The 22,056-nt window shown below is 38.6% G+C and overlaps 1 protein-coding gene across 1 annotated transcript in view; it reads right to left on the reverse strand.

The window, feature by feature from the left end:
- Positions 1-22,056, reverse strand: part of LOC143018552 (MAM and LDL-receptor class A domain-containing protein 2-like) — a 388,685-nt gene that overhangs the window by 362,861 nt on the left and 3,768 nt on the right. Inside the window, exons 2-12 of the mRNA XM_076174014.1 lie at positions 15,107-15,280; positions 14,543-14,702; positions 14,040-14,142; positions 12,647-12,761; positions 10,128-10,268; positions 7,749-7,946; positions 7,384-7,542; positions 6,350-6,496; positions 4,973-5,091; positions 3,074-3,226; positions 2,720-2,966 (exon numbers count right to left, since the gene is read on the reverse strand). Coding sequence (XP_076030129.1) covers positions 2,720-2,966; positions 3,074-3,226; positions 4,973-5,091; positions 6,350-6,496; positions 7,384-7,542; positions 7,749-7,946; positions 10,128-10,268; positions 12,647-12,761; positions 14,040-14,142; positions 14,543-14,702; positions 15,107-15,280 — 1,716 coding nt within the window. The remainder of the gene's footprint in view (positions 1-2,719; positions 2,967-3,073; positions 3,227-4,972; positions 5,092-6,349; positions 6,497-7,383; positions 7,543-7,748; positions 7,947-10,127; positions 10,269-12,646; positions 12,762-14,039; positions 14,143-14,542; positions 14,703-15,106; positions 15,281-22,056) is intronic.

Consider the following 22,056-nt stretch of genomic DNA (forward strand, 5'->3'; position numbering starts at 1 on the left):
TATGTATGTATGTACATATGTATGTATGTATGTATGTATGTATGTATGTATGTATGTATGTATGTATGTATGTATGTATGTATGTATGTATGTATATGTCTTCAGTATGGTAACTGCATCTTAGAAATTTGGTGTCTGTTGCCAGTGTTGGCAGTTTTAGTGGTAACCTGAACACAGATGCACCAGTGCCAAGTTTAGGGTTCTTAGGTCAGTGGTAAATGCAAGGGTAGTGGGTCAGGGATTGGAGATGGTTAAAGAAAATGGAGAAAAGTGGGAGGTAAGCCAGCTGTTGTTTGCGGATGACACTGCGCTTGTGGCAGGATCAGAGGAGGGATTGAGAAAGTTGGTGACAGAGTTTGGGAGAGTATGTGATAGAAGAAAGCTAAAGATAAATGTGAGTAAAAGTAAGGTGATGAGATGTACAAGGGGTGAAAGTGGCAGTAGACTGGAAGTGAGCATTATGGGAGAGCGACTGGAGGAAGTGGATAGTTTTAGATACTTGGGTGCAAATGTGGCAGGAAAAGGTGGAGTGAAGGTGGAGGTAGAATGTAGATTGAGAGAAGCGAGTAAAGGCCTTGGTGGATTAAAGAGTGTAATGAGGAATAGACATTTAGGAATGGATGCTAAGAGGAGACTGTATGAAGGAGTGATTGTGCCAACAGCACTATATGGGGCAGAAACATGGAACATAAGAGAGGAAAAGAGAAGGAGCTTGAATGTGTTTGAGATGAGGTGTCTGAGAAGTATGATGGGGGTTACTAGGCTAGACAGAGTGAGAAATGAGGAGGTGAGGAGGAGAACAGGGGTGGAAAGGGAGTTGGGAGATAGGGTTGATGAAAGAGTATTAGGATGGTTTGGACACATGGAAAGAATGAGTGAAGAAAGACTGGTAAAAGAGGTATGGAAGGCAGATGTGGAGGAAGTGAACATGAGGGGACGTCCTAGGATGAGGTGGATGGATGGGGTGAAGGGGGCTTTGGGGAAAAGGGGAATGTCTGTTGAGGAAGGACAGGAGAGGACAGAAGACAGGGGTGAATGGAGAATGGTTGTATATGGATGATGTTGTGATGCATGAGGTGGAATGGGTGGGGGGATGGGGGGTGAGTTAGTATGTGTGAGCAAAATTTGATGCAGCCTGAAGGGATTTCTCCCCGTCTTCTCCTTTTATGCAATGGGGGGAAGGAGAAGGGGGGGTCGCCAATTTAATGAAGCAGCCTTGCTGTGGATGTGCTGTGTCTTGCGACACTGCTCCTGACCCAGGGCAGTGGACAAGGTGCAGGGATGACCCGTCATCCAGGAGGTGCTAAGATAAGAGGGAGGGTGGAGGGGTGTGGAGTGTATTCAGGGATGGAATGGGTGGGAATGATTTTTATGCCTTTTCCTTTTTGGCTACCTCCCTTGTAAGGGGGAAAAAGCCTTGGTATATGTATGTATGTATGAATGTAGGTCATTGGTATAGGTTGACCATCTGGTCTGAGTACAGGAGATGTTTCTTAGATTCATGGTAGTCAGAAGAACTCTGAAAGGATGCAGACATTCTATTTCATTCTATTTTGTGTCAGCCACAGTTCTCCTTGTTAAGGTATGTTTGAGTGTTTTTGGCTGCTGTTTTGTAGCTACAGTGCTGGGCTTTTAATGTTAAGTCATTGTGCATGTCAGTACTTTTGTATAGACTGTATTGATTAGTAGTTTCCATCGCAACTGTATATACATACAAATATACATATACCAATAGCTTTTTCCCCCTAACAAGGGAGATAACCAAAAACAAAGGCATAAAATTCACTCCCATCCATCCCATCCCCCCAACTGTAAGTTCCATAATTATTACTTTTAGATTTCATTTATCTTTTAGTTTCAATATTTCTATCATGAAAATTTCTTTGGGGAGTATCACAGCTACTTTTATATTTATTCTGTCTTTATTCCAAATGTACACAGTGGAATACGAATGGAATGAGTGGGAGTGGTTTTTATGCCTTTGTTTTTTGGCTACCTCCTTTATAAGGGGGAAAAAAGCCTTTGGTATATGTATGTATGCATGTACACCCATGTCACTTTCAATATACTCTAACTGTTATTGTCAACCACATGTTAAGTTCTTTATTTGTAACCTGATTTCTCAATTCTAGTCACTATGAAATCAACCTATCTACATTCCTGCACATTATTATTATTATTATTTCTCCCCGTCTTCTCCTTTATGCATGGGGGGACGGAGAGGGGAGGGTCGCCGATTTAATGAAGCGGCCTTGCTGTGGATGTGCTGTGTCTTGCGACACTGCTTCTGACCCAGGGCAGTGGACAAGGTGCAGGGATGACCCGTCATCCAAGGGGGGGCTAAGATAAGAGGGAGGGTGGAGGGGTGTAGAGTGTATTCAGGGATGGAATGGGTGGGAATGATTTTATGCCTTTTCCTTTTTGGCTACCTCCCTTGTAAGGGGGAAAAAGCCTTGGTATATGTATGTATGTATGTATGTATGTATGTATGTATGTATGTATTATTATTATTATTATTATTATTATTATTATCATTATTATTATCATTATTATCATTATTATATATATATATATATATTTTTTAAGGCACAACTTTATTTTGTGTTTTCCCACAGGAATGGACTTCTAAACTTATATGATAGAAAAGTTAAACATGTATACAAAAAAATAATCAAATGTCCTACTTAGCAATAAACCAGCAGAGAAATAGTTTACTTACCACTAAGGGTGCTGGGTGTATTACTTAAGCTTCTCCGGACCCATTTTGCTTTCCCATCTTTCAGTGACATGTCACAGATGTTTTCAGTGAAGTCACATTTCCATTTAACCAGTGAGGGAGAAAGGGTGGGCACAGGTGTTGTCATTGGCCCCTCTGGTAGAATGGGACACTCAAACTTACGCTCAAAGATAAAATCATCCAGCGCAATGATGCTGTCCTTAGACTTACGATCCCCATGAATGTAGAGCTGTGAATGATGGAGGAGGTGGCATACATCATGAGTAAAGCATATAAAATAAAACACAATTCTGCAGTAACTCAATTAGATGATACATGTAACCATTTTAAACTCACCTGGTATGTCTTTGCGGAAAGCAGGCCACCTGATTTGACTTTGACCTGCCCCTGGCGCCACTCCTCTTGCTCATGGCCAAATTCAAACCATAATTCTGTAGTTTGACCTTCCTCATTCTCTAACTGAATGGAAATCTGGTTTCCGATACTACCCTATTGAGTACAAAAAATAAAGATAAAAACAAAAAGTCTCAATATAGACTGAAGCAATTAGTAGCAGAGTTTGGAGGGATATGTGAGAGGAGAAAGCTGCAAAATATAGGCAAAAGTAAAGTGATGAGATGTACAAGCAATGATGGAGGAGGTGGGTAGGAAGTGATTCTGAAGGATGAGGCTGGAGGAAGTGGAGAATTCTGAGTATTTGGGGTCATTTGTAGCAGCAAATGGAGGGGTGAAGGTAGAGGTGAATTACAGAGTGAGAGAAGCAAGTAAATGTCTGGGGGAAATAAATATGTCATGAAAATAGGTGTCTGGAGATGAATGCAAAGAGAAGAGCACCTGAGGGAGTAAATGAGCCCATAATATTGTATGGAGTACACTTGGAATTTGAAGGAGACAAAAAATATGAATGTATACAAGATGAAGTGTTTAAGATGTATGGTGTGGGTTACAAGGATGGATTGTGAGATATGTGAGGTGAGATGAAGAGCAGGTGTAGAGAGAGCAATAGCTAATAGGGTTGTTCAAAGAATGCTGAGATGGTTTGGACATATGGAAAGAATGAGTGAAGACAGACTGGCAAATACATGAGTGTGGACGACAGAAGTGGATGGAGGAGATATGAGAAGACAGTCAACAATGGGGTAGATAGATGGGGTAAAGGTGGCATTGGATGCAAGAGGTATGTTAATCAAGCAAGGAAAGGAAAGGGTAAAAGATGGGAGTGAATGGAGAATGGTTGTAAATGGATGAGGAGATGACATTTCACTAAAGTGATGTTCTTGTCTGCTCCATAAATTTTTCAAGTGGATGATTGTGGGGGGGGATTTTGCCATATGGAGAACGAATGCTATGGAAGTGTTGCATCTTACTGCACTGCCTCTGAAACCAACACAGTGTGGCATAGAACAAGGATGACCCTTCATCTATGAGGTCCTAAAATCAATCAATCAATCTATTGCACCAGGTATCTCTTGTAGTAGACCCATGACTCCTAGGTAACCAGCAACAGCCATTAGATTGCCACAGAAGTCAATCCAGGAAGAAATATTGTGTTGTTGTCTGGGTATAGCTTGGGTGGGGCAGTATGATATGAGATGTTCTGTGTCTTCTGTGTGATACTCTATCCATTCTCTGTTTTCTTCCTTGTTGCCAGAGTGATATTTTGCAGAGACAACAAATAGGTCTTTTGGATGGGTGTAAGATAGGTGTATGCTTTCACTCAACCATTTCCCTTATAAGGGGGAAAAAACCATCTGGTGTATGTCTATCTATCTACATACCAAGAGCTTTTTCCCTCTTATGAGGGAGGTAGCCAAGTCAGAGGCATGTACCTACTACCACCCATTCCACTCCCATCCACCACCATTTTCCCTCTCTCCTCTTAGCTCCTCATGGATGATGGGTCATGCCTATATCCTACCAACTGTCTGGGTCAAGAGCAATGCAGTAAGACAGTAGATTCACAGCAAGGCTGCCTCACTTAATCAGCAACCCACCCTCTCCATCCCCTCATGCAGAAAAAGAGAAGACAGGGAGAAATCCCTTCAGGCAGCATCAGTCTCATCTATACACAGTCACTCTCCACTCATCCCTATCTCCTGCCTTCTCCCTACCTTGCTCAATGCACATATCCCTCTTGGTTAACGCCCCCTTCACCTCACTAACAGTATTTAGAGTATGTCATTAAATATGAAGCATATATTTCATTCCTACAAATTAAACAACTTGACAGCTGACCTGTATGAAGAACCAGAAGGAGAAACAAAGATTGTTGTGTTGTTCTGTGACAAAGAGCTGACTGATGAGTGTGGCTCTTCCTAAGATGCCTTCCATGTAGCCAAGGTATAGGTAACTACCTGCAGGATTATAAATATGATTATATCAATATGTCCAGATCTATGATTTCTGGTAGCATTTGAATGTGCTAAGTGCAAAGACTATTTTGTATATTTGTTCTGTCTGGGATACAGATTGTAGTTTTGTACTGTCAATAATTTTTTTAGAATTTTTTGCATTCGACCTCATTATGCACCAAAAAGTCTCTGGCTGGCATGTTCTATCATTGTAACTCATAGTGACAACTGTACAGACCAGAGTCACAAAGCATTTTCTTACACTTGGAGACCAACTTCCACTACAAAAAAATGCCAAATTACTTTTAACTTCTACTATCCTTCCTATAGTATATCAGCATATAAAGATTCAAAGAGATCATAGTAGCAACAGTGCTATGGCCAAATGGAGAATGTAGGAACCCTGTAGGCCTGAACCTACAGGTACCTGCATGTGGTGGTCCTGCAAGACTGACAATAAAATAGACTATTTTCAAAATCCATCAACCTCTTCATCTCCATATGTATATATATACATAAACATCTTTTTCAACCACAATTCATTTTTAATTCCGTGCCATTGCACTTGAGACTGAGAAGGCTGAAGGAGGTACATATTGGAAATTGAAATGTGGTTGAGCCGAGGACTTGAACTCAGTTCGGACGTGACAAAGTGTCAGTGACTAAACTCGTTATGCTATCAAGAGAGAGATCTCTTGATAGCATAATGAGTTTAGTCACCAGCATTTTGTCACGTCTGAGCTGAGTTCGAGTCCTCGGCTCAACCATGTTTCAATTTCCAATATGTACCTCCTTTGAGCTTCTCACTCTCGAGTGGGATGGCACAGAATTAAAAGTGGATTGTGGTTCAAAAGATGTTAATCTGTTCACTGGGAACCATTCAGTGTGTGCATATATATATATATATATATATATATATATATATATATATATATATATATATATATATATATATATATATATTTTTATATATATACATATATATATATATATATATATATATATATATATGTATATATATATATATGTATATATATATATATATATACGAATATACATAAATATATATATATATATATATATATATATATATATATATATATATAAATACATCTTCCATATCAAAAGTTATCAGGCACACTTTATGAAGAGATCGTATATCCCAATGTTTTCATTTTCTTTTCTTTTTCTTTACATATAAATAATACTACAATTAAATTAGTCTGCAAATCTGCCAATATGTCCAAAAAATAATTCCTACCTATTTCAGAGCCCATATGGTCAACTGCAGGCCCCTGGTGATTGGCCTCCTTGCCAGTCCCAAGAAGCCAGTTGAGATCATCTGTTTGTTGATCACCTGGAATGCTGTTTTGCCAGCCGCATGTTGTCAACTCAAAGTCACAATTCCCTGTTGGATTCAAGGGTATGGATCACCATTTATTGGAAGACTGAATACGAGGGAAAGAAGAGTATGTGTATTATCTAATTCTATCATTTCTCATCATTATCAGTGCATCAGTATGTCTCTATGATCAATGCTATTCTCATTGGTATTACTGTATCTTTCTTGCAAGGACCACTGATGGGCACCTGTATAGGGTGGTCCTTTATAATGGATATCAGGAAAAATAATATTTTTGATAACCATCTCAAATCCCATCAACACCCCTGACATCAATCTGATGGTGCAGTCCTTCACTCAACATACAGACCAGACTGAAAATCTCTATCTGGTTTACTTTTTCATTATACTTCACTTTTCTCCTTCATCCACTTACAACTACTTTCCCTTCACACCTATCTTTTGTACTCTCTTCCTTGATTGACAGAGGGTGCATAAATTGGAGTGAAAGGGGAGTAGTTGTAAATGGATGTAGAAATGACAGGTAAAAAGAATCTTTTATCTTGTCTGCTCCATTAATGTTTCAAGTAAATGGGGGGTAGGTCCCCACATAATGAAAGAGTGGGAGTAAATCATCCTGTTGTCAGGCTATGATGTATTGCTTTTTATCCAAGTGGTGTAGTGGGGAACAGGCATGACCTTCTGTCCATGAGATGCTAAGAGAGAGGGGTAAAGAATAGGATTTGGATGGGTGTGGAATGGACAGATGTTATGACTTGGACACTTCCTTTATAAAGGAGAAAAGACTTTTTTTTATGACATACATTCAAGGGTGGAAAGAAATATATGGGGGCTGAAAATTGAAAATTTTCCACTCCAAGAAGAATAAACTAGATAATACACCAATATATATTCTATCTCCAGAATACACACAATACACATGGGTGTCTCACCTATATGGGGGCACTCATGATATTCAAGAAGTACATCATCAATGGCCATGAAACCAATATCATCCCGCTCCATCTGCTTTGCCTCCCATATGACATTAAAGTTATGCCTTCCAGATGCAATAGGAATACCAGCTGAGGTCCAACTCGACACAAAGTTAGCTGTTAAGATAAGAACAGTGACGACAGTGTTGTTGCTATTGGTGAAGTTAGTGGTGGCCTTACGAATATAGTGATCTTAGTTGTATCTATTCACAAGTACTGTAACAACAATTAAACATTTGCAATAACGGACCAAACAAAGTATAACATGTGCTAAAGCTAGGGTGGAATGTTTTACTGACAAGGATAATCTAATTCAAACACACCTTTCTCACTCCACACAGCCTTTAACTGGGTACTGTCCTTCACATAGGCTGTCAAAGAATCTTTGTTAGAGTTACCACCATGAATGTACCAAAATGTCAAACACAGTTTCTCAGTGCTTTCCTCGGTGAACTTGGGGCTTACAACACGACCCACGATGCCAGCTTTCTTATCTCGAAGGGGTGCTACAAGAGCATGGCCTGGAACCCAAGCAAAAAAGAAGAAAAATATAAGAACATATATGAAGTCTTATCAATTTCATTAGAAACCTATAACAAAGGGGAAATTAAAACCATCCATATGGGGGTGTAGACAGCATAAGTTTAACCGAACAATACTTTAGGGACTTTGGTGACAACCTTATGGCTCAAAGGTCCATCCATCCATATACCAAGGGCTTTTCCCCCTTTGCAAGGGAGGAGGCCAAAGTCAAAAGGCATATACCCACTCCCATCCACCACCCTTTCCTCCCACTCATCCTGGCTCCTCATGGATGACAGGTCATCCCTGTATCCCACCCACTACCTTGGGTCAGAAGCAATGCAGCAAGACACAGCACATCCACAGCAAGACCACTTCACTTAATCGGGGAGAAATCCCTTTGGACTGCATCAAAATATCATTCACACATAACCACTCTCCAAACCCCCCATCCCCCACCCACTCCCTTCCTTGCATCACAGTATCACCTATACACAGCCATTCTCTACTCAGCCCTATCTCCTGCCTTCTCCCTTCTGTCCTCAATAGACATCCCCCTCTTGCTCAATGCCCCTTTCACCCCATCCATCCATCTCATCCTCAGTCACTCCCTCATGTTCACTCCATCTACCTCTGCCTTCCACACTTCTTTTACTAATCTATCTTTACTCATTCTTTTCATGTATCCAAACCATCCCAATATCTTTCATCAATCCTATCTTGCACCTCTTTTTCCACCCCCACTCTCCTCCTTGTTTCTCACTTTATTCAACCTTTTAACCCCTACCATAGTTCTCAGACATTTCATCTGAAATGCATTTAACCTCTTCAATGCAAGTCAAATTCTCACACACAGCATCAGATGCCTGATGTATAATGATTCAGTGATGCATCACAATACTCACATTATAAAATATAAAATCAGAGCTTTATTATTTATTCTCTTTCACTCTAAATATATTAATAATCACAGAAAATGCAATCACAAACTAGTTCACAGAATACAGGGATCTTTCAGCTACAGCTACAAAATAAATATAATCAAGACGCTGATGCCGGCATCCTCATCTACCCACTTGCATCTCATGATGCCTATGTTGGCATCATCATATACACATACCATACATACATATACCAACAGGTTTTTCCCCCTCACAAGGGAGGTAGCCAAAAAAACAAAGGCACAAAGTCCACTCCCACCCATTCCATCCCCACATACTCCACTCCCATTTACCTCCCTCCCTCCTTCTTATCTTGGCTCTTCCTGGATGACAGGTCATCCCTGCATCTTGCCCACTGCCCTGGGTCAGAAGCAATGTAGCAAGACACAGCACATCCACAGCAAGGCCACTTCATTTAATCAGCAACCCCCCTCTCCATCTCCTCATGCAGAAAAAGAGAAGACAGGGAGAAATCCCTTCAGGTTGCATCAAAATATCATTCACACTTACTCCCTCACCCCCTATCCATTCCCTTCCATACATCACAGCATCATCCATACACAACCATTCTCCACTCAACCCTATCTTCTGTCTTCTCCCTTCCTTCCTCAACAGACATTCCCCTCTTTCCCAATGCCCCTTTTACCCCATCCATCCATCTCATCCTTGGTCACTCCCTCATGTTCCCTCCTTCCTCCTCTGCCTTCCACACCTCTTTTACTAGTCTTTCTTCACTCATTCTTTCCATGTGTCCAAACCATCCCAATACTCTTTCATCAATCCTATCTCCCAACTCCCTTTCCATCCCCAACTCTCCTCCTCACCTCTTCATTTCTCACTCTATCCATCATATGGAAAAGGTTAAATTTTTCCTCCCTGTCCCTCTTAAATTCCATGTCTGTCTCATACTGTGTTCAAAGGTACACAGCATATTTTCATGACTGGAGACAAGGCTGCATAGTAACTTTGTCCTTTACTATCCCTCCTTTCTTCTACCCTCCTGAAAGGAACCTGCCCTTCAGAACTTCAGTGATTCCACCTCTTCATTTGCCCTTAAATCTACTGTAAGGGCCACACCTCCTAGATGTAACCACTGCACAGAAGTCCCTGAGCACCTCATCCTACACTGCCACAAACTATCTCTAGACAAGAACACAATATTTCTTTCCTGAGTGACCTGTGGGCCCGTCTGGTGGCTGTGTGATCCTGGATGTATCATCCTGAGAAAAAGAAACCTACCATAACCACTGTTGTAGGTGTGATCTTTCTTTGGGTGGGGGAAGTCAAGATTATCTTGTTCTGGATATATCCACTGCCAGCTACCCTGCTCATCCTCAAAACTGAACCCACACATGTCTTCCTCTTCAAAGTCACACATCACTGAAAGAAACAGAAAAAGAATTATCTTAAGTTATCAAGAGAGATTCAACTGAGAGGTCTTCACTCAAATTTCCTCTCTGTGAAATAACATCTCTTTCTCAAACCTTATTTTCTTTTCCACTGACATCTAGACATCTAGGCATACAAATAGCAATCTGTATTCTGTCTCTTCTTACTTCATTCAAATTTCTGATCCTGTGCCAGATGGTGCACATATGTGGATAATGATTTTACTTTTTGTGTTCCCAAGCTTGAATTTCATAAACTTTCACCTATCTCAAAGTAAATTTTCATACTTCTACTAAATAACTATGTGCTATAAATGAACAAATAAATAAATATGTAAGTGAATGTTATATATATACACATATATATGTATGTATGTATATACATATATATATATATATATATATATATATATATATATATATATACATATATATATATATATATATATATATATATATATATATATATATATATATATATATATATATATATATATATATATATATATACATACATACATATACCAATATATATATATATTAGTGAATGGAGGGAGCAGGTTTTTATCTATACATTTTCTATCAAAAATCACAGTATACTCTGCATTGGTGATCTTCTTCTTTAGACTTTCTATTCTCCTGAGTATTTTCTTCTCTGAAGCAGAGAAAAAAATATATTATTTCTAAACAAGTCCATGTTTGGAAATAAAAAAAACAACAGTTAATGATGTTTTGCCTACGCATTATGCATCTTTTGGTAATTTCATTGAATACATTCCTTACAAGATTATAGATACAGAAATGAGGACATTAAGGAGAGATCAATGGTTACATGAGTTATGTTCTATGAGTGACACAGGATGCTCCGAAGAGTTCTACACTACCACACATATTTTGTTGAATGTTAATTATTGGCATATAGTCTCTAATAAAAAGGGCCTCTAAACATTTCAGTTTCTTCCTGTTATTATTCTTAACTAAAATTTAAATGCTTTTATTTAGTTGGTCTCATGTAATGCTGGTATTGTGGGACTTTGTTAAGTGGGATTTTATGGCGCCATTTTGCATGTGTTGTTGTTGTTGTTGTCATTCCCTAGACTGTCTGTCCGAGCAGTCCCGTCTCCCCAAGGAAGGCCACAGCCGAAACTGGGTTTTCCCACAAATCCTTTATAGAGTGTATGTTGTGTTGTTTGCGTGCATGATTGTGTATAATGCAGTCTTCCATTATGTGTTGTATGGTATGGGGTGAAGTGTTACATCCTGGGCAGCTGTTCACAACACGGTCGTCCAGCCTCTTCTGGTAGCTTAGAAGTGCTGGGTGGTGACCGCATCGCAGTCTGGCCAAGTGGACTCTGTCCTTTCGTGGGAGAGAGGATTCAGAAGGGTGGATATCAGGGGGTCTGGCATGCAGCAGTGTGTTGTCTTTCAGTGTGTTAATGGAGCGGTGAGTGATATGATTATGAATATGTTTCCGGAGGCTGGTATTTGGTGGTTGTGGAGGAAGAGAAGAGAGTATCTGTGCGTAATAAAGGTCTTTGGGTGTAGTTTTGATGTTTCTTGGTGTGTGTGGGTGTTCTGCTATGTAGTGTAGCGGGTGTGATGTGTTTGTGGTGGCTGCAGCAAGTGTTTGTGTGCCTCTCATGTCGAGGTGGTCCTTGACTTTGAGGACTTTTGTTTCATGGTGTAAATGGTCTGTAGGTGATGTATTTGTGCAGCCTGTAATTGTTTTTAGGGCTTTGTTTTGTATGATTTGAAGGGTGTTGTGGTGTTTTGCATGTGTTGTGTGAGCCTCTGAATTAAAGTTTGTGTGGTATGGCCTATATACTCTTCTTTGCAAAGCACACTGTCTTTGTATAAATTACATGAGTATCTATAAACCACTTTATTTTTCTTAAGTTTATCCATGGTAGCTGCCATATTGTTTATCATCACCAGCAATGATTTTCTTGGGTTACGGTAATAAATTATAAAGTATATTTTGTCCTCTTCATTTTTGTGCTTACAATTTTTATAGATAATGTCTTTTAAAACTTGTAGGGAATGTATTCAATAAAATTACCAGAAGATGCCTAATGTGTAGGTGAAACATTGTTAACTGTTGATTTTTTATTTCCAAACATGGACTCGTTCGGAAATATTGTATTTTCTCTCCATGCTTCAGAGAAGAAAATACTCAGGAGAATAGAAAGTCTAAAGAAGATTACCAATGCAGAGTATGCTGTGATTTCTAATAGAGTATATATATATATATATATATATATATATATAAATGGTTCTTTACATCTTAGCAGCTCCTCTTTTTTTCAGTCTTCTTTTAAGGTTTCCTTCTGAAAAAATAAAATAAAATAAAATTAAATAAAAATCTCTCACCTTTGCTCCCTGTAGATGCAGTGGGAAAAAGGGCTTCACAGGTCTGGGCATTAAGACTGACATCATCAAGGGCCATAACACTGTTTTCATCTCCTTTAATTCCCACAAAAATGACCTGTATCAGGATAAAGTTGAAGAGTTTATGCATGTAGACATGGCAGTTTAGCACTAGAAGTGCCACATTTTTGTCAGTTACAATTATCCCTTTTTCTTCTAAATATTAAAAAATAATCAATCGGTTGCCCAAGGTTTCTCTTGTAGGAGACCCATAAGTCGCTCAAGGAAGAAATACTGAATTGTTGTCTGGGTATGGCAAGAATGGGACAGTGTAGGATATGTTTGGTGTCTTCTGTGTGAGTCATATCTGGAGCAGTTTGTTTCCGTGGCCAGGCCTATTCTGTGTTGGTTCTGTAGGGCTAATATCTGGAGAGGTTAGATGGAATATGGAGTTTGTTTGTTGTCTCTGAATTGCTTGCTCTGCAATTTCACTTCAAGGTGAAGTCTGATCAACAGAAACAAAAATACAGGACTCCAAGTGTGTAGCTTTATTTTTTCCAGTACATTACAAGGGAGCACTTAGTAAAAGGGGAATGTCTGCTGAGCAGAGGAGGCAGAGGACAAGAGATAGATGTGAGTGGAAAATGGTTGTAAATAGATAATAAATTGACTTCACTCAAAGAGATTTTTCCACATATTCTCTAATCACTTCTGAGTGGACAAGAAGGGAGGGTTGCCATGTAGATGAAGCAGTGGGTATTGATCAGCTTCAATTGTAAGGCCCTGCTGTAGAGGTGCTGTGTGTTTTACTGCATTGCTTTTGACCTAGGCAATGGGCAGGAGTAGGGATAGCCCTTTATCCACAAGGACCTAAGATAAATGGAAACTCAAATGGGTGTTGGATGGGTGTGGGAGATATATACCCTTTACCTTCTATAATGAGATAAAAACATACCATCTAGACTCTAGAGCAGTGGTTCCCAAACTGGGTTCCACGAAACCCTACGATTCCGTGAAGACCCTTCAAGGGTTCCGTGGCAAAAAATTATAATCATTTATCTATTTGAACAGGAATGAATGAAATGAAATATAAAAGTGATGAAATCTTTTTGCATTTGAGGAGAGAGAGGGAGAGGGACTACGACTGTACGACTATATACTGTGTTTGTTGGTGACGGTTAGCCTTAAATATTTTTAAGTCTGTCAAAATATTTTCCGTTGGGGGGGTTCCGTCGAGTACCAGCAAATGGGAAAGGGTTCCATTAGATGGAAAAGTTTGAGAACCACTGCTCTAGAGGATACTTATGTGAACTTAGTTCTCATTATCATTACAACACTGAGTACCAACATCATTCCTTACAGCAGTAGAATAAAGAACATAACTGGTCAGCCATACCTGTAGCTCTGTTGTAAGATCAAGCTCCACAGTGGCTGTGTTCCACTGGGGCCCCTCAGGTTGTCCACGAGTCCAAATTGCTTTGGTCGTGTCAAGTCCAGTTCTGTAGCAGAAATGATGTGAAATTTGATAAAAAAAAGAATAATAATAACAAAATAAAATAATATATCACACCATTATCATGCATCACACTATGTATAAAGAAATAAAATAAAATCAACAACTCTAAACTATGCCAAACTATATAGATCTTGCAAATATTCCATAACAATATAATTTGAGGTATCATCACCCAATTGTCAAGTGTCACAAAAGAACTTGAAAAAAGTGTTTCATGGTTTTATAAGGGAGGATTGGTGTCACACTGGAACATCTGTAAGCTATGTGTCAAGTGCTGTGAACTGTACTACTATTTAACATTAATATAGAAAAAGAACACAGAACCACCTTAAAGACACTAACATTTGTTGACTGGATTAAAGGTTAAAAAATTAATAGCTCACTTGATGTTAACTGAAATCTCTCCTGGATCTGCACCATTGATGTAGTACCAGAAGGTGAGGCAATGTGGGGTTCCATTTGGGTATGCCTTTATCTTTGGAGATATCATCTTTGCTGTGGCTCCTTCAGGGGCAGTTTTAGGAAGTGCCAGATAGTAGTTATCTGAAGAAAGGAATAGGCATATCTTTACACATAAATGAGAACTACATGGCAAATTCATTCAGTATTTAGAGTTCAGGTCCCTCCCTCAGCTAAATGAAACCTTTGAAGTTAAAAAACTCTTTATTTTATCTTAGCTAATTTCACATACACCTCAGTCTTAGCCACTTGGGCACACTGAACCCTGACTCTACCTTATAACTATGAAAGCACTGGTTTGATCCCTCAATGAATACTGGTAAACTGCCACTTGCCCTGGTTGTCCAAACATACATGACAGAGGTGATGGTTTCAGCTCCTTATCTCATTTCCTAACTCCAGATGATTTTTTTCTTCAGCTGGTTAAAGGACTGACAGCTTTATAGTTAATAAAAGCATATGATATCACTAAAAACACATGTGCCTACCTTTACTATGATCAGCTGTACTAAGGTCTGAGACCTTAGTCCATTCTATATCACTGCCATCAAGTGCTGTCAGGTTACACAGGCCATTAGAAAAGTCACAGAACCATGGGTCCATTCTTGAAGGTGTGATGTGAGTTGGGAGGTCAGAGATGACAATGCCATTGTCAGGAACCACTGCAAAGGAAAAAAGTTTATATCAGCAGCTTTATCCAACTCCATTTTTTGTTTCAAGTACATACATACATACATACATATACCAAGGCTTTTTCCCCTTTACAAGGGAGGTAGCCAAAAAGGAAAAGGCATAAAATCATTCCCACCCATTCCATCCCTGAATACACTCCACACCCCTCCACCCTCCCTCCCAGCTTAGCACCTCCTGGATGATGGGTCATCCCTGTACCTTGTCCGCTGCCCTGGGTCAGAAGCAGTGTCACAAGACACAGCACATCCACAGCAAGGCCGCTTCATTAAATCAGCGACACCCTCTCTCCATCCCCCCATGCATAAAGGAGAAGACGGGGAGAAATCCCTTCGGGCTGAGTCAAAATTTGCTCACACATACTACCTCACCCCCCATCCACCTGCCCATTCCACCTCATGCATCACAACATCATCTATATACAACTATTCCCCATTCACCCCTGTCTTTTGTCCTCTCCCGTCCTTCCTCAACAGACATTCCCCTCTTCCCTAAAGCCCCCTTCACCCCATCCATCCACCTCATCCTAGGATGTCCCTTCATGTTCACTCCCTCCACATCTGCCTTCCATACCTCTTTTACTAGTCTTTCTTCACTCATTCTTTCCATGTGTCCAAACCATCCTAAAACTCTTTCATCAATTTGTTTCATGTACAGTGATAATAATAATTCATACTTTGAATTTCACTGACTGGAAACATGCAATCAATAAATCTGTTACCCCAGGAAACCTTCCACTTCCACTAAAGCCCAATAGTCACTCAGTACAGATATTTTGTGGAAATGTATGGATTGAGTATATAACAGTGAAGTGCAATGTTGTTCTGTGCCTTCTTTGGGGTGGTTGCATCTTGGGCATTTAGTGTCTGTTGCCAGCCTGTTTCTGTACTGGTACTGTTTCATTGTAGAGTAAAAAACCTGAACATGCTCGAAGATATTCCAGTGTAATTCTTGCTCATCTTGGGAATAATTTCTCTGCTGGGTTAATCTCTGAGGGTGTCTGGTAAATTATAAAATTTCATGGTCTATCAAAGAATTTCTGTTCTCTTATCTGTGTATGAGTTTTTGAATGGAAATGTCGACAGGTAGTGAGGGTGGGTTAAGATGTTTGAGTAGAATGCTATTAGTTATTTTCATGTTGCATATTGTGGGCTGTATTTATGTGGTGTGATGTGATGTGAAGAGTGAGTGAATAGCAAACCACAAAGTTGGTAGTTTGTCACAGTTGGACAAACTACCAAGATGTGGATAATCTCAATGCATTGTAAAGAGTAAGCAATGTCAACATGCAACCCATTTCCAAAAGTTTTATTGTTAGAGGACAATGTCCCAAGGGCCAGGTTAGACAATCAATGTATTGACAGTTATTCCAACATTCAACTGAAACATTGGTTGGAGTGTCGAGGACTAAAAACTGTGGAAACAAGGTCGAAAGGTACGCTCTCCGTCATGACCACATCTGGTAGCCTCATTGATTGGACAAGAAGCCACACTCAATATTTCATAGAGTTGTTGAAACAGCATCGCTACTTATAAAACATCAAGAGCAAGGGACATAAGTGCAACCCTTGATTATATAAAGAAAAAGTTATTCTGAAGCATGACATTAAAAATGAGAGTTAGGTTGGGTGCAGCTGTGCTATTTTCCAGGGCAGGCATCAAAAATATGCTATTTAAAAATCACTACCAATGTTACTATTAATTTTCAGTACTTATCTATGGAGTTCAAAATACTCAGAATGATAAGAGCTATCCAACAATATGGAAAAAAGTTGCATCTGTGAGACTGGCAAACAACTTTATATTTACCAATTTACCCTTAATAAAAATAAACCAACAAAAAAAATTGTAGGCACCTGCAGACAACATATTTTTAATGCTTTCCTTATTCCCTGCACTGGCAACAATTTTGCTAGAGTTTTTAGGTTAGGTTAGGTGCAGTTGTGCTATTCTCTACCACAGCCCTCACCAAAAAAACACCATTTAAAAATTGCTACTGACATCACTATTAATTTGCGGTATTTATGGGATTCAAAATGCTGATACTCAGAATGATAGAAGCTATCCAGTGATATAGATCCATCTGTAAAACTAGTATTTCTTCCAAGCCTACTCAGTGTGGACACTTAGCTCAGCTTTCAACGCAGCCACCTGCTACATACAGATCTGCATGAGATACAGTGTGGACCTGCCTCAAGCCTCTGAGGCTCTGTACTTAACAATGAATGAATAAACCATATTTGAATTGGGCAACACTACTGTTTCAGTGCTTGGTGAACTACCTTGCTCAGGACTTGAGAGGGCAGGATTGGGTGTGGGTGGTCATCAGTAGACCCAGATTCACCTATGAAGTATTTGCTGCATATATCTTTTTTTACATTCTCAGTGATAAAATCCTCCTTTCCACACACTCGTACCCATCACTGATATTTTTCAGAATCCAAGTGTGGCTTGGAAAAATGGATCCAAGTAACATCCTTCATATGCAGTCTAAACCTCATAATGTGAGTCACTATAATATAATCTATAGCAGCAGTGTTTAGTGGATGGCATTTTGAAAAGTCATATTAAGTCAGATCCTGTCAACATAGCCAATAAATGTGGATATCATTTACGAGAAAATGAATAGTGTTATGAGGCATACAAATTCGTTTGTTCACATGTATTTACCTAGTTGTATTATACGGGAAGGGAGCTATGCTTGTGGTGACCCGTCTTTGTATCTTTCAGCATCAAGTTTGTTCTTAAAATCTTCATCAGTGTTTGCACACAGTTTCCTTGTCTAATAAATTCCAGGCATCAACCACTCTGTGTGGGAAGCTATTCTTTTTCAGATCTCTTCTATAATTATCTCTTTGATGTCCTCTTGTTTTTCCATTGTCCCATTTTAATAAATCATCTCTATCTTGGATTTCCATTCCTTTCATGATTCTATAAATAGTCAATAGATCTCCTCTTTCTCTTCTCTGTTCCAGAGTTGGTAGTTCCAATTTGGACAATCTTTGTTTGTATGTTAATTTGGAGTGTTGGTGCCATCTTTGTCATTGCTCTTTGTATTCTAATTTCTTTATATTCTTTTTAGTACTGGGTGTCCATGGTGTTGTAGCGTACTCCAGTTTTGGTCTTATTAGTGTAACTAAAATTTTTTTTATCATTTCCTCATCCAAATAGTCAAATGCCACTTTCATTGACCTTAATAGGTTGAAGGTTTCTCTATTTTACTGATATGTTTGTCCTGTGACATGTCCTTGCTAATTATTACTCCTAGGTCTCTTTCTGAGTTAACTTTTTTGACTTCACCAATTTTATAATTTCTCGATATTATATTCTTACTTTTTCCAAACTCCATTATACTACACTTCTTGATATTAAAGTTCACTTCCCACTTTTGACTCCATTTCCAGATTTTGTCTAGGTCTATCTGTAATGATTCACAATCTTCTTTTGTACTTTCTTTAGTATTTTTGTGTCAACTGAGAAGTTCATATAACATTCCACTCCTTCATCCATGTCATTTATATGTATGGCAAACATAATTGGAGCCAATACTGAACCTTGCAGGACACCATTTATCATAGCAACGTTTCTTTCTATTTCTAGGAACTGTATGGATTGCTATTTAAGGGCTCTTACATAGAGTTATGTGCCTATCATTCTCACATACTAGGCTACTCTAAGATTTTGGGTTTCAATATAATTGTGCTACTGTTGTTTTAGTGCAGGACACATGCTAGTATCAGAGGAATGAATTGTATTTATTGGAAATTGAAGAGTACCGTCTTTTGAAGAACTGTGGTCATCATCTAATATTTTTTATACAGATTTGTGCTCATCAAATGTTTGGAATGATTTCATTCTTACCTCTCTTGATTTCCCTTCCTAGCATTCACTTGGACTCGTAGACTTATGCATTGCAAAATATTTCGGATCACTTGAAGAACTGTCAACCCAGAACATCCACCTGAAGAATCATCACCCCAGGAAAGCCTACTTGAAGTATTGTCACCCAAACCAACAACACCTGAAGAATCATCACCCTAGATAGGTTAGGTTAGATAAGGTTAGGTTAGGTAAGGGGGTGGTAAGGTTAGGTTAAGTCATGTTAGGTTGGGTTGGGTTTGGTTATGCTAGGTTAGGTTAAGTTAGGTTAGATTTAGGTTAGGCTAAGTTAGGAATTGTCACCCTAGGATAGCCCACCTGAAGAATTATCACCCTGATGAAGTCTGGTGTGACAATTCTTCAGGTGATCCATGATCCAATATTTCTGCACAATGATAATAATAATAAAAAGAGAATATGGCCTTTCCCCCTTTACAATGGAGGTAGCCAAAGTCAAAAGATATAATTACACTCCCACCCATTCCACTCCCATTCACCACCTCTCCCTCCCTCTTTCCTTGGCTCCTCCTGCATCTCACCCATTACCCTGGGTCAGAAGCAATGTAACAAGACATAGCACATCCACATCAAGGCCGCTTCATTCAATCAGCAGACCCCTTTCTTTCTCCGCACCCTTGTGCAGAAAAAGAGAAAAGGGGAGAAATCCCTTTGGGTTGTGTCAAAATATCATTCACACAGCAATGGAATAAAGCAATGCAACAAGAAAACTATTCATTGTTCTCAACAATACTTTGATGCTAAATGGTGTTAAAATATTGATACTGATAATATATTCACAATTTCCGACCATATAAGGCATATGAACATGCAAGACGCACTCCAACTTTAGAAGCCTATTTCGAGGTGGGGAAATGCATCTTCAGACCTTCTAGCCATTTAGGTACGATGACGCCTACGTAGGCGTCATATGGCGAGAGTGCACGAGGATGCCGGCGTCTTGACTACAATCTTACTTATAGTTGTACATGAGTTTCCAGGATTCTGTGAACTGGGTTGATCATATTTTCTGTTTGTAATCAGAGTAAAAGAGAATGAGTAATACAGTAGTGATTTTATATTTTACAATGCGAGTAGTAATGCAAATTACACATGGCAGCCAATGCTGCGCGCAAGAATACGAGTCGTACTGAAGTGGCTATAGTAGCATCAGAGTGATATGGGTTGTAAGTAAAATTACAGGTGACAAATGTATTTTTTAAAAGTGCATGCATACGCGATACAGCATCAGAAAATTAGAATACATCAATGCAATAAACATTTTTCTTGGCGGAAATAAATAACAACACGTTGCTAAAAGCTATACACAAACGAACAAAGTCGCGTCGATTCCTTTAGACACAATCTGTGTTTTAATGGATTCGAAGGTCGAAGACGACGACGACCCTAAAAACCTCTAGAATTACAGGTACTGCATCACTAAATTCAGGTTGTGTTAGGTAGGTAGGTTAGGTTAGAACAGATGAATTTATCATAATTTAATTTCTTCGACCCCCGCATCTACCACAACAAAGATGACGTCTCAAGCAGTCGTAGCGGCTACCTTAATATGAGTATCATTTTTAGCAATTTTTTCTGTTATTGATTTCCGCCAAGAGTAAAAGTACGTTACGATGATGTATTATGATTTACATAATAAATACTTAATTTTCTATTACTATATCGCGTAGGAGTGCACATCTAAAAAGTTACCATGACGACTACTGTTGAATATTTACTGTACGAACTAATATTCTATTTTATTTTTCAGGACTACAATAATATTACATTAACCTGGTTGTCCTTTTCGGCTTCATAAACACAAACAATTTAATAAACTGCATTGATTTTTTCATCTAAAGCCTGCATACATGTCACCACAAGTTTGCTTATTATAAGTTGGTGAAGTACAAGTATACATTACAATTGCGTTTAATAATTAATTTGTAATCTTTAATACTTTCTACTACATTTTAAGAAATTCAGGGAAAATGAGAGTAAGGTGTTTGTAGTTCCTTTTAAGTACTGGTAGACTGTTTCTACATGCAAACATGTAGACATGTACTACATAAAACAAAATATAAATATAATGCATGAATTGTAATGACCATGTGAATGCATATGCGCCAGACTATCAGCACTTCAGTGCGTGATTGCGTAAATGGTGATGCTGAAATTTTTCTAACAGGTGGATTATTTTCAAGTTATATTAAAACCAATATAATTACACAGCAAACAATCAACGGAGTAGCCTATGCCTACAAACATATAATTCTGAGAAAATATAATAAGGACAAAATGGTTTTTTTTTAGGTGTCAGGAAAAAAACGTTTCGTAAACTGAAGCCAAAGAGATATTTTGTTTGATACCATTACTGTACCACAATATACAGCTACCTCCCGCTATATCGTTTATGATGACATAATTTTAAAAAGACTATGTACCAAAATATTGTAACTCAAACACTGAAAAGTTTGACAAAATCTACGGTTTTCCCACACGGAAAACAATGAAACCTACGGTGCGTGCTTGTACCGCGTGCAGACGAAACGGTCAGAGCGTTAAAAAATTACGATTCTTGCTGAAGCATTTTATAGTATCAAAAATTAATAGATTAATAGATAAGAATGGATGAATGAATGAAAAATTTATCAATACACCTTTAGGGAGGATTTTGATTCCGGGTGTAGATACGTTACTCATGTTTTACTGCAATCAAATACTAATAATAACAATAATAATGATAATAGTAGTAATGATAATAATAATGATAATAATAATAATAATAATAATAATAATAATAATAATAATAATAATGATAATAATAATAATAATAATAATAATAATAATAATAATAATAATAATAATAATG

This window comes from Oratosquilla oratoria, chromosome 35, assembly GCF_046742065.1.
Source record: "Oratosquilla oratoria isolate Oo_2021 chromosome 35, ASM4674206v1, whole genome shotgun sequence".
Lineage (NCBI taxonomy): Eukaryota > Metazoa > Arthropoda > Malacostraca > Stomatopoda > Squillidae > Oratosquilla > Oratosquilla oratoria.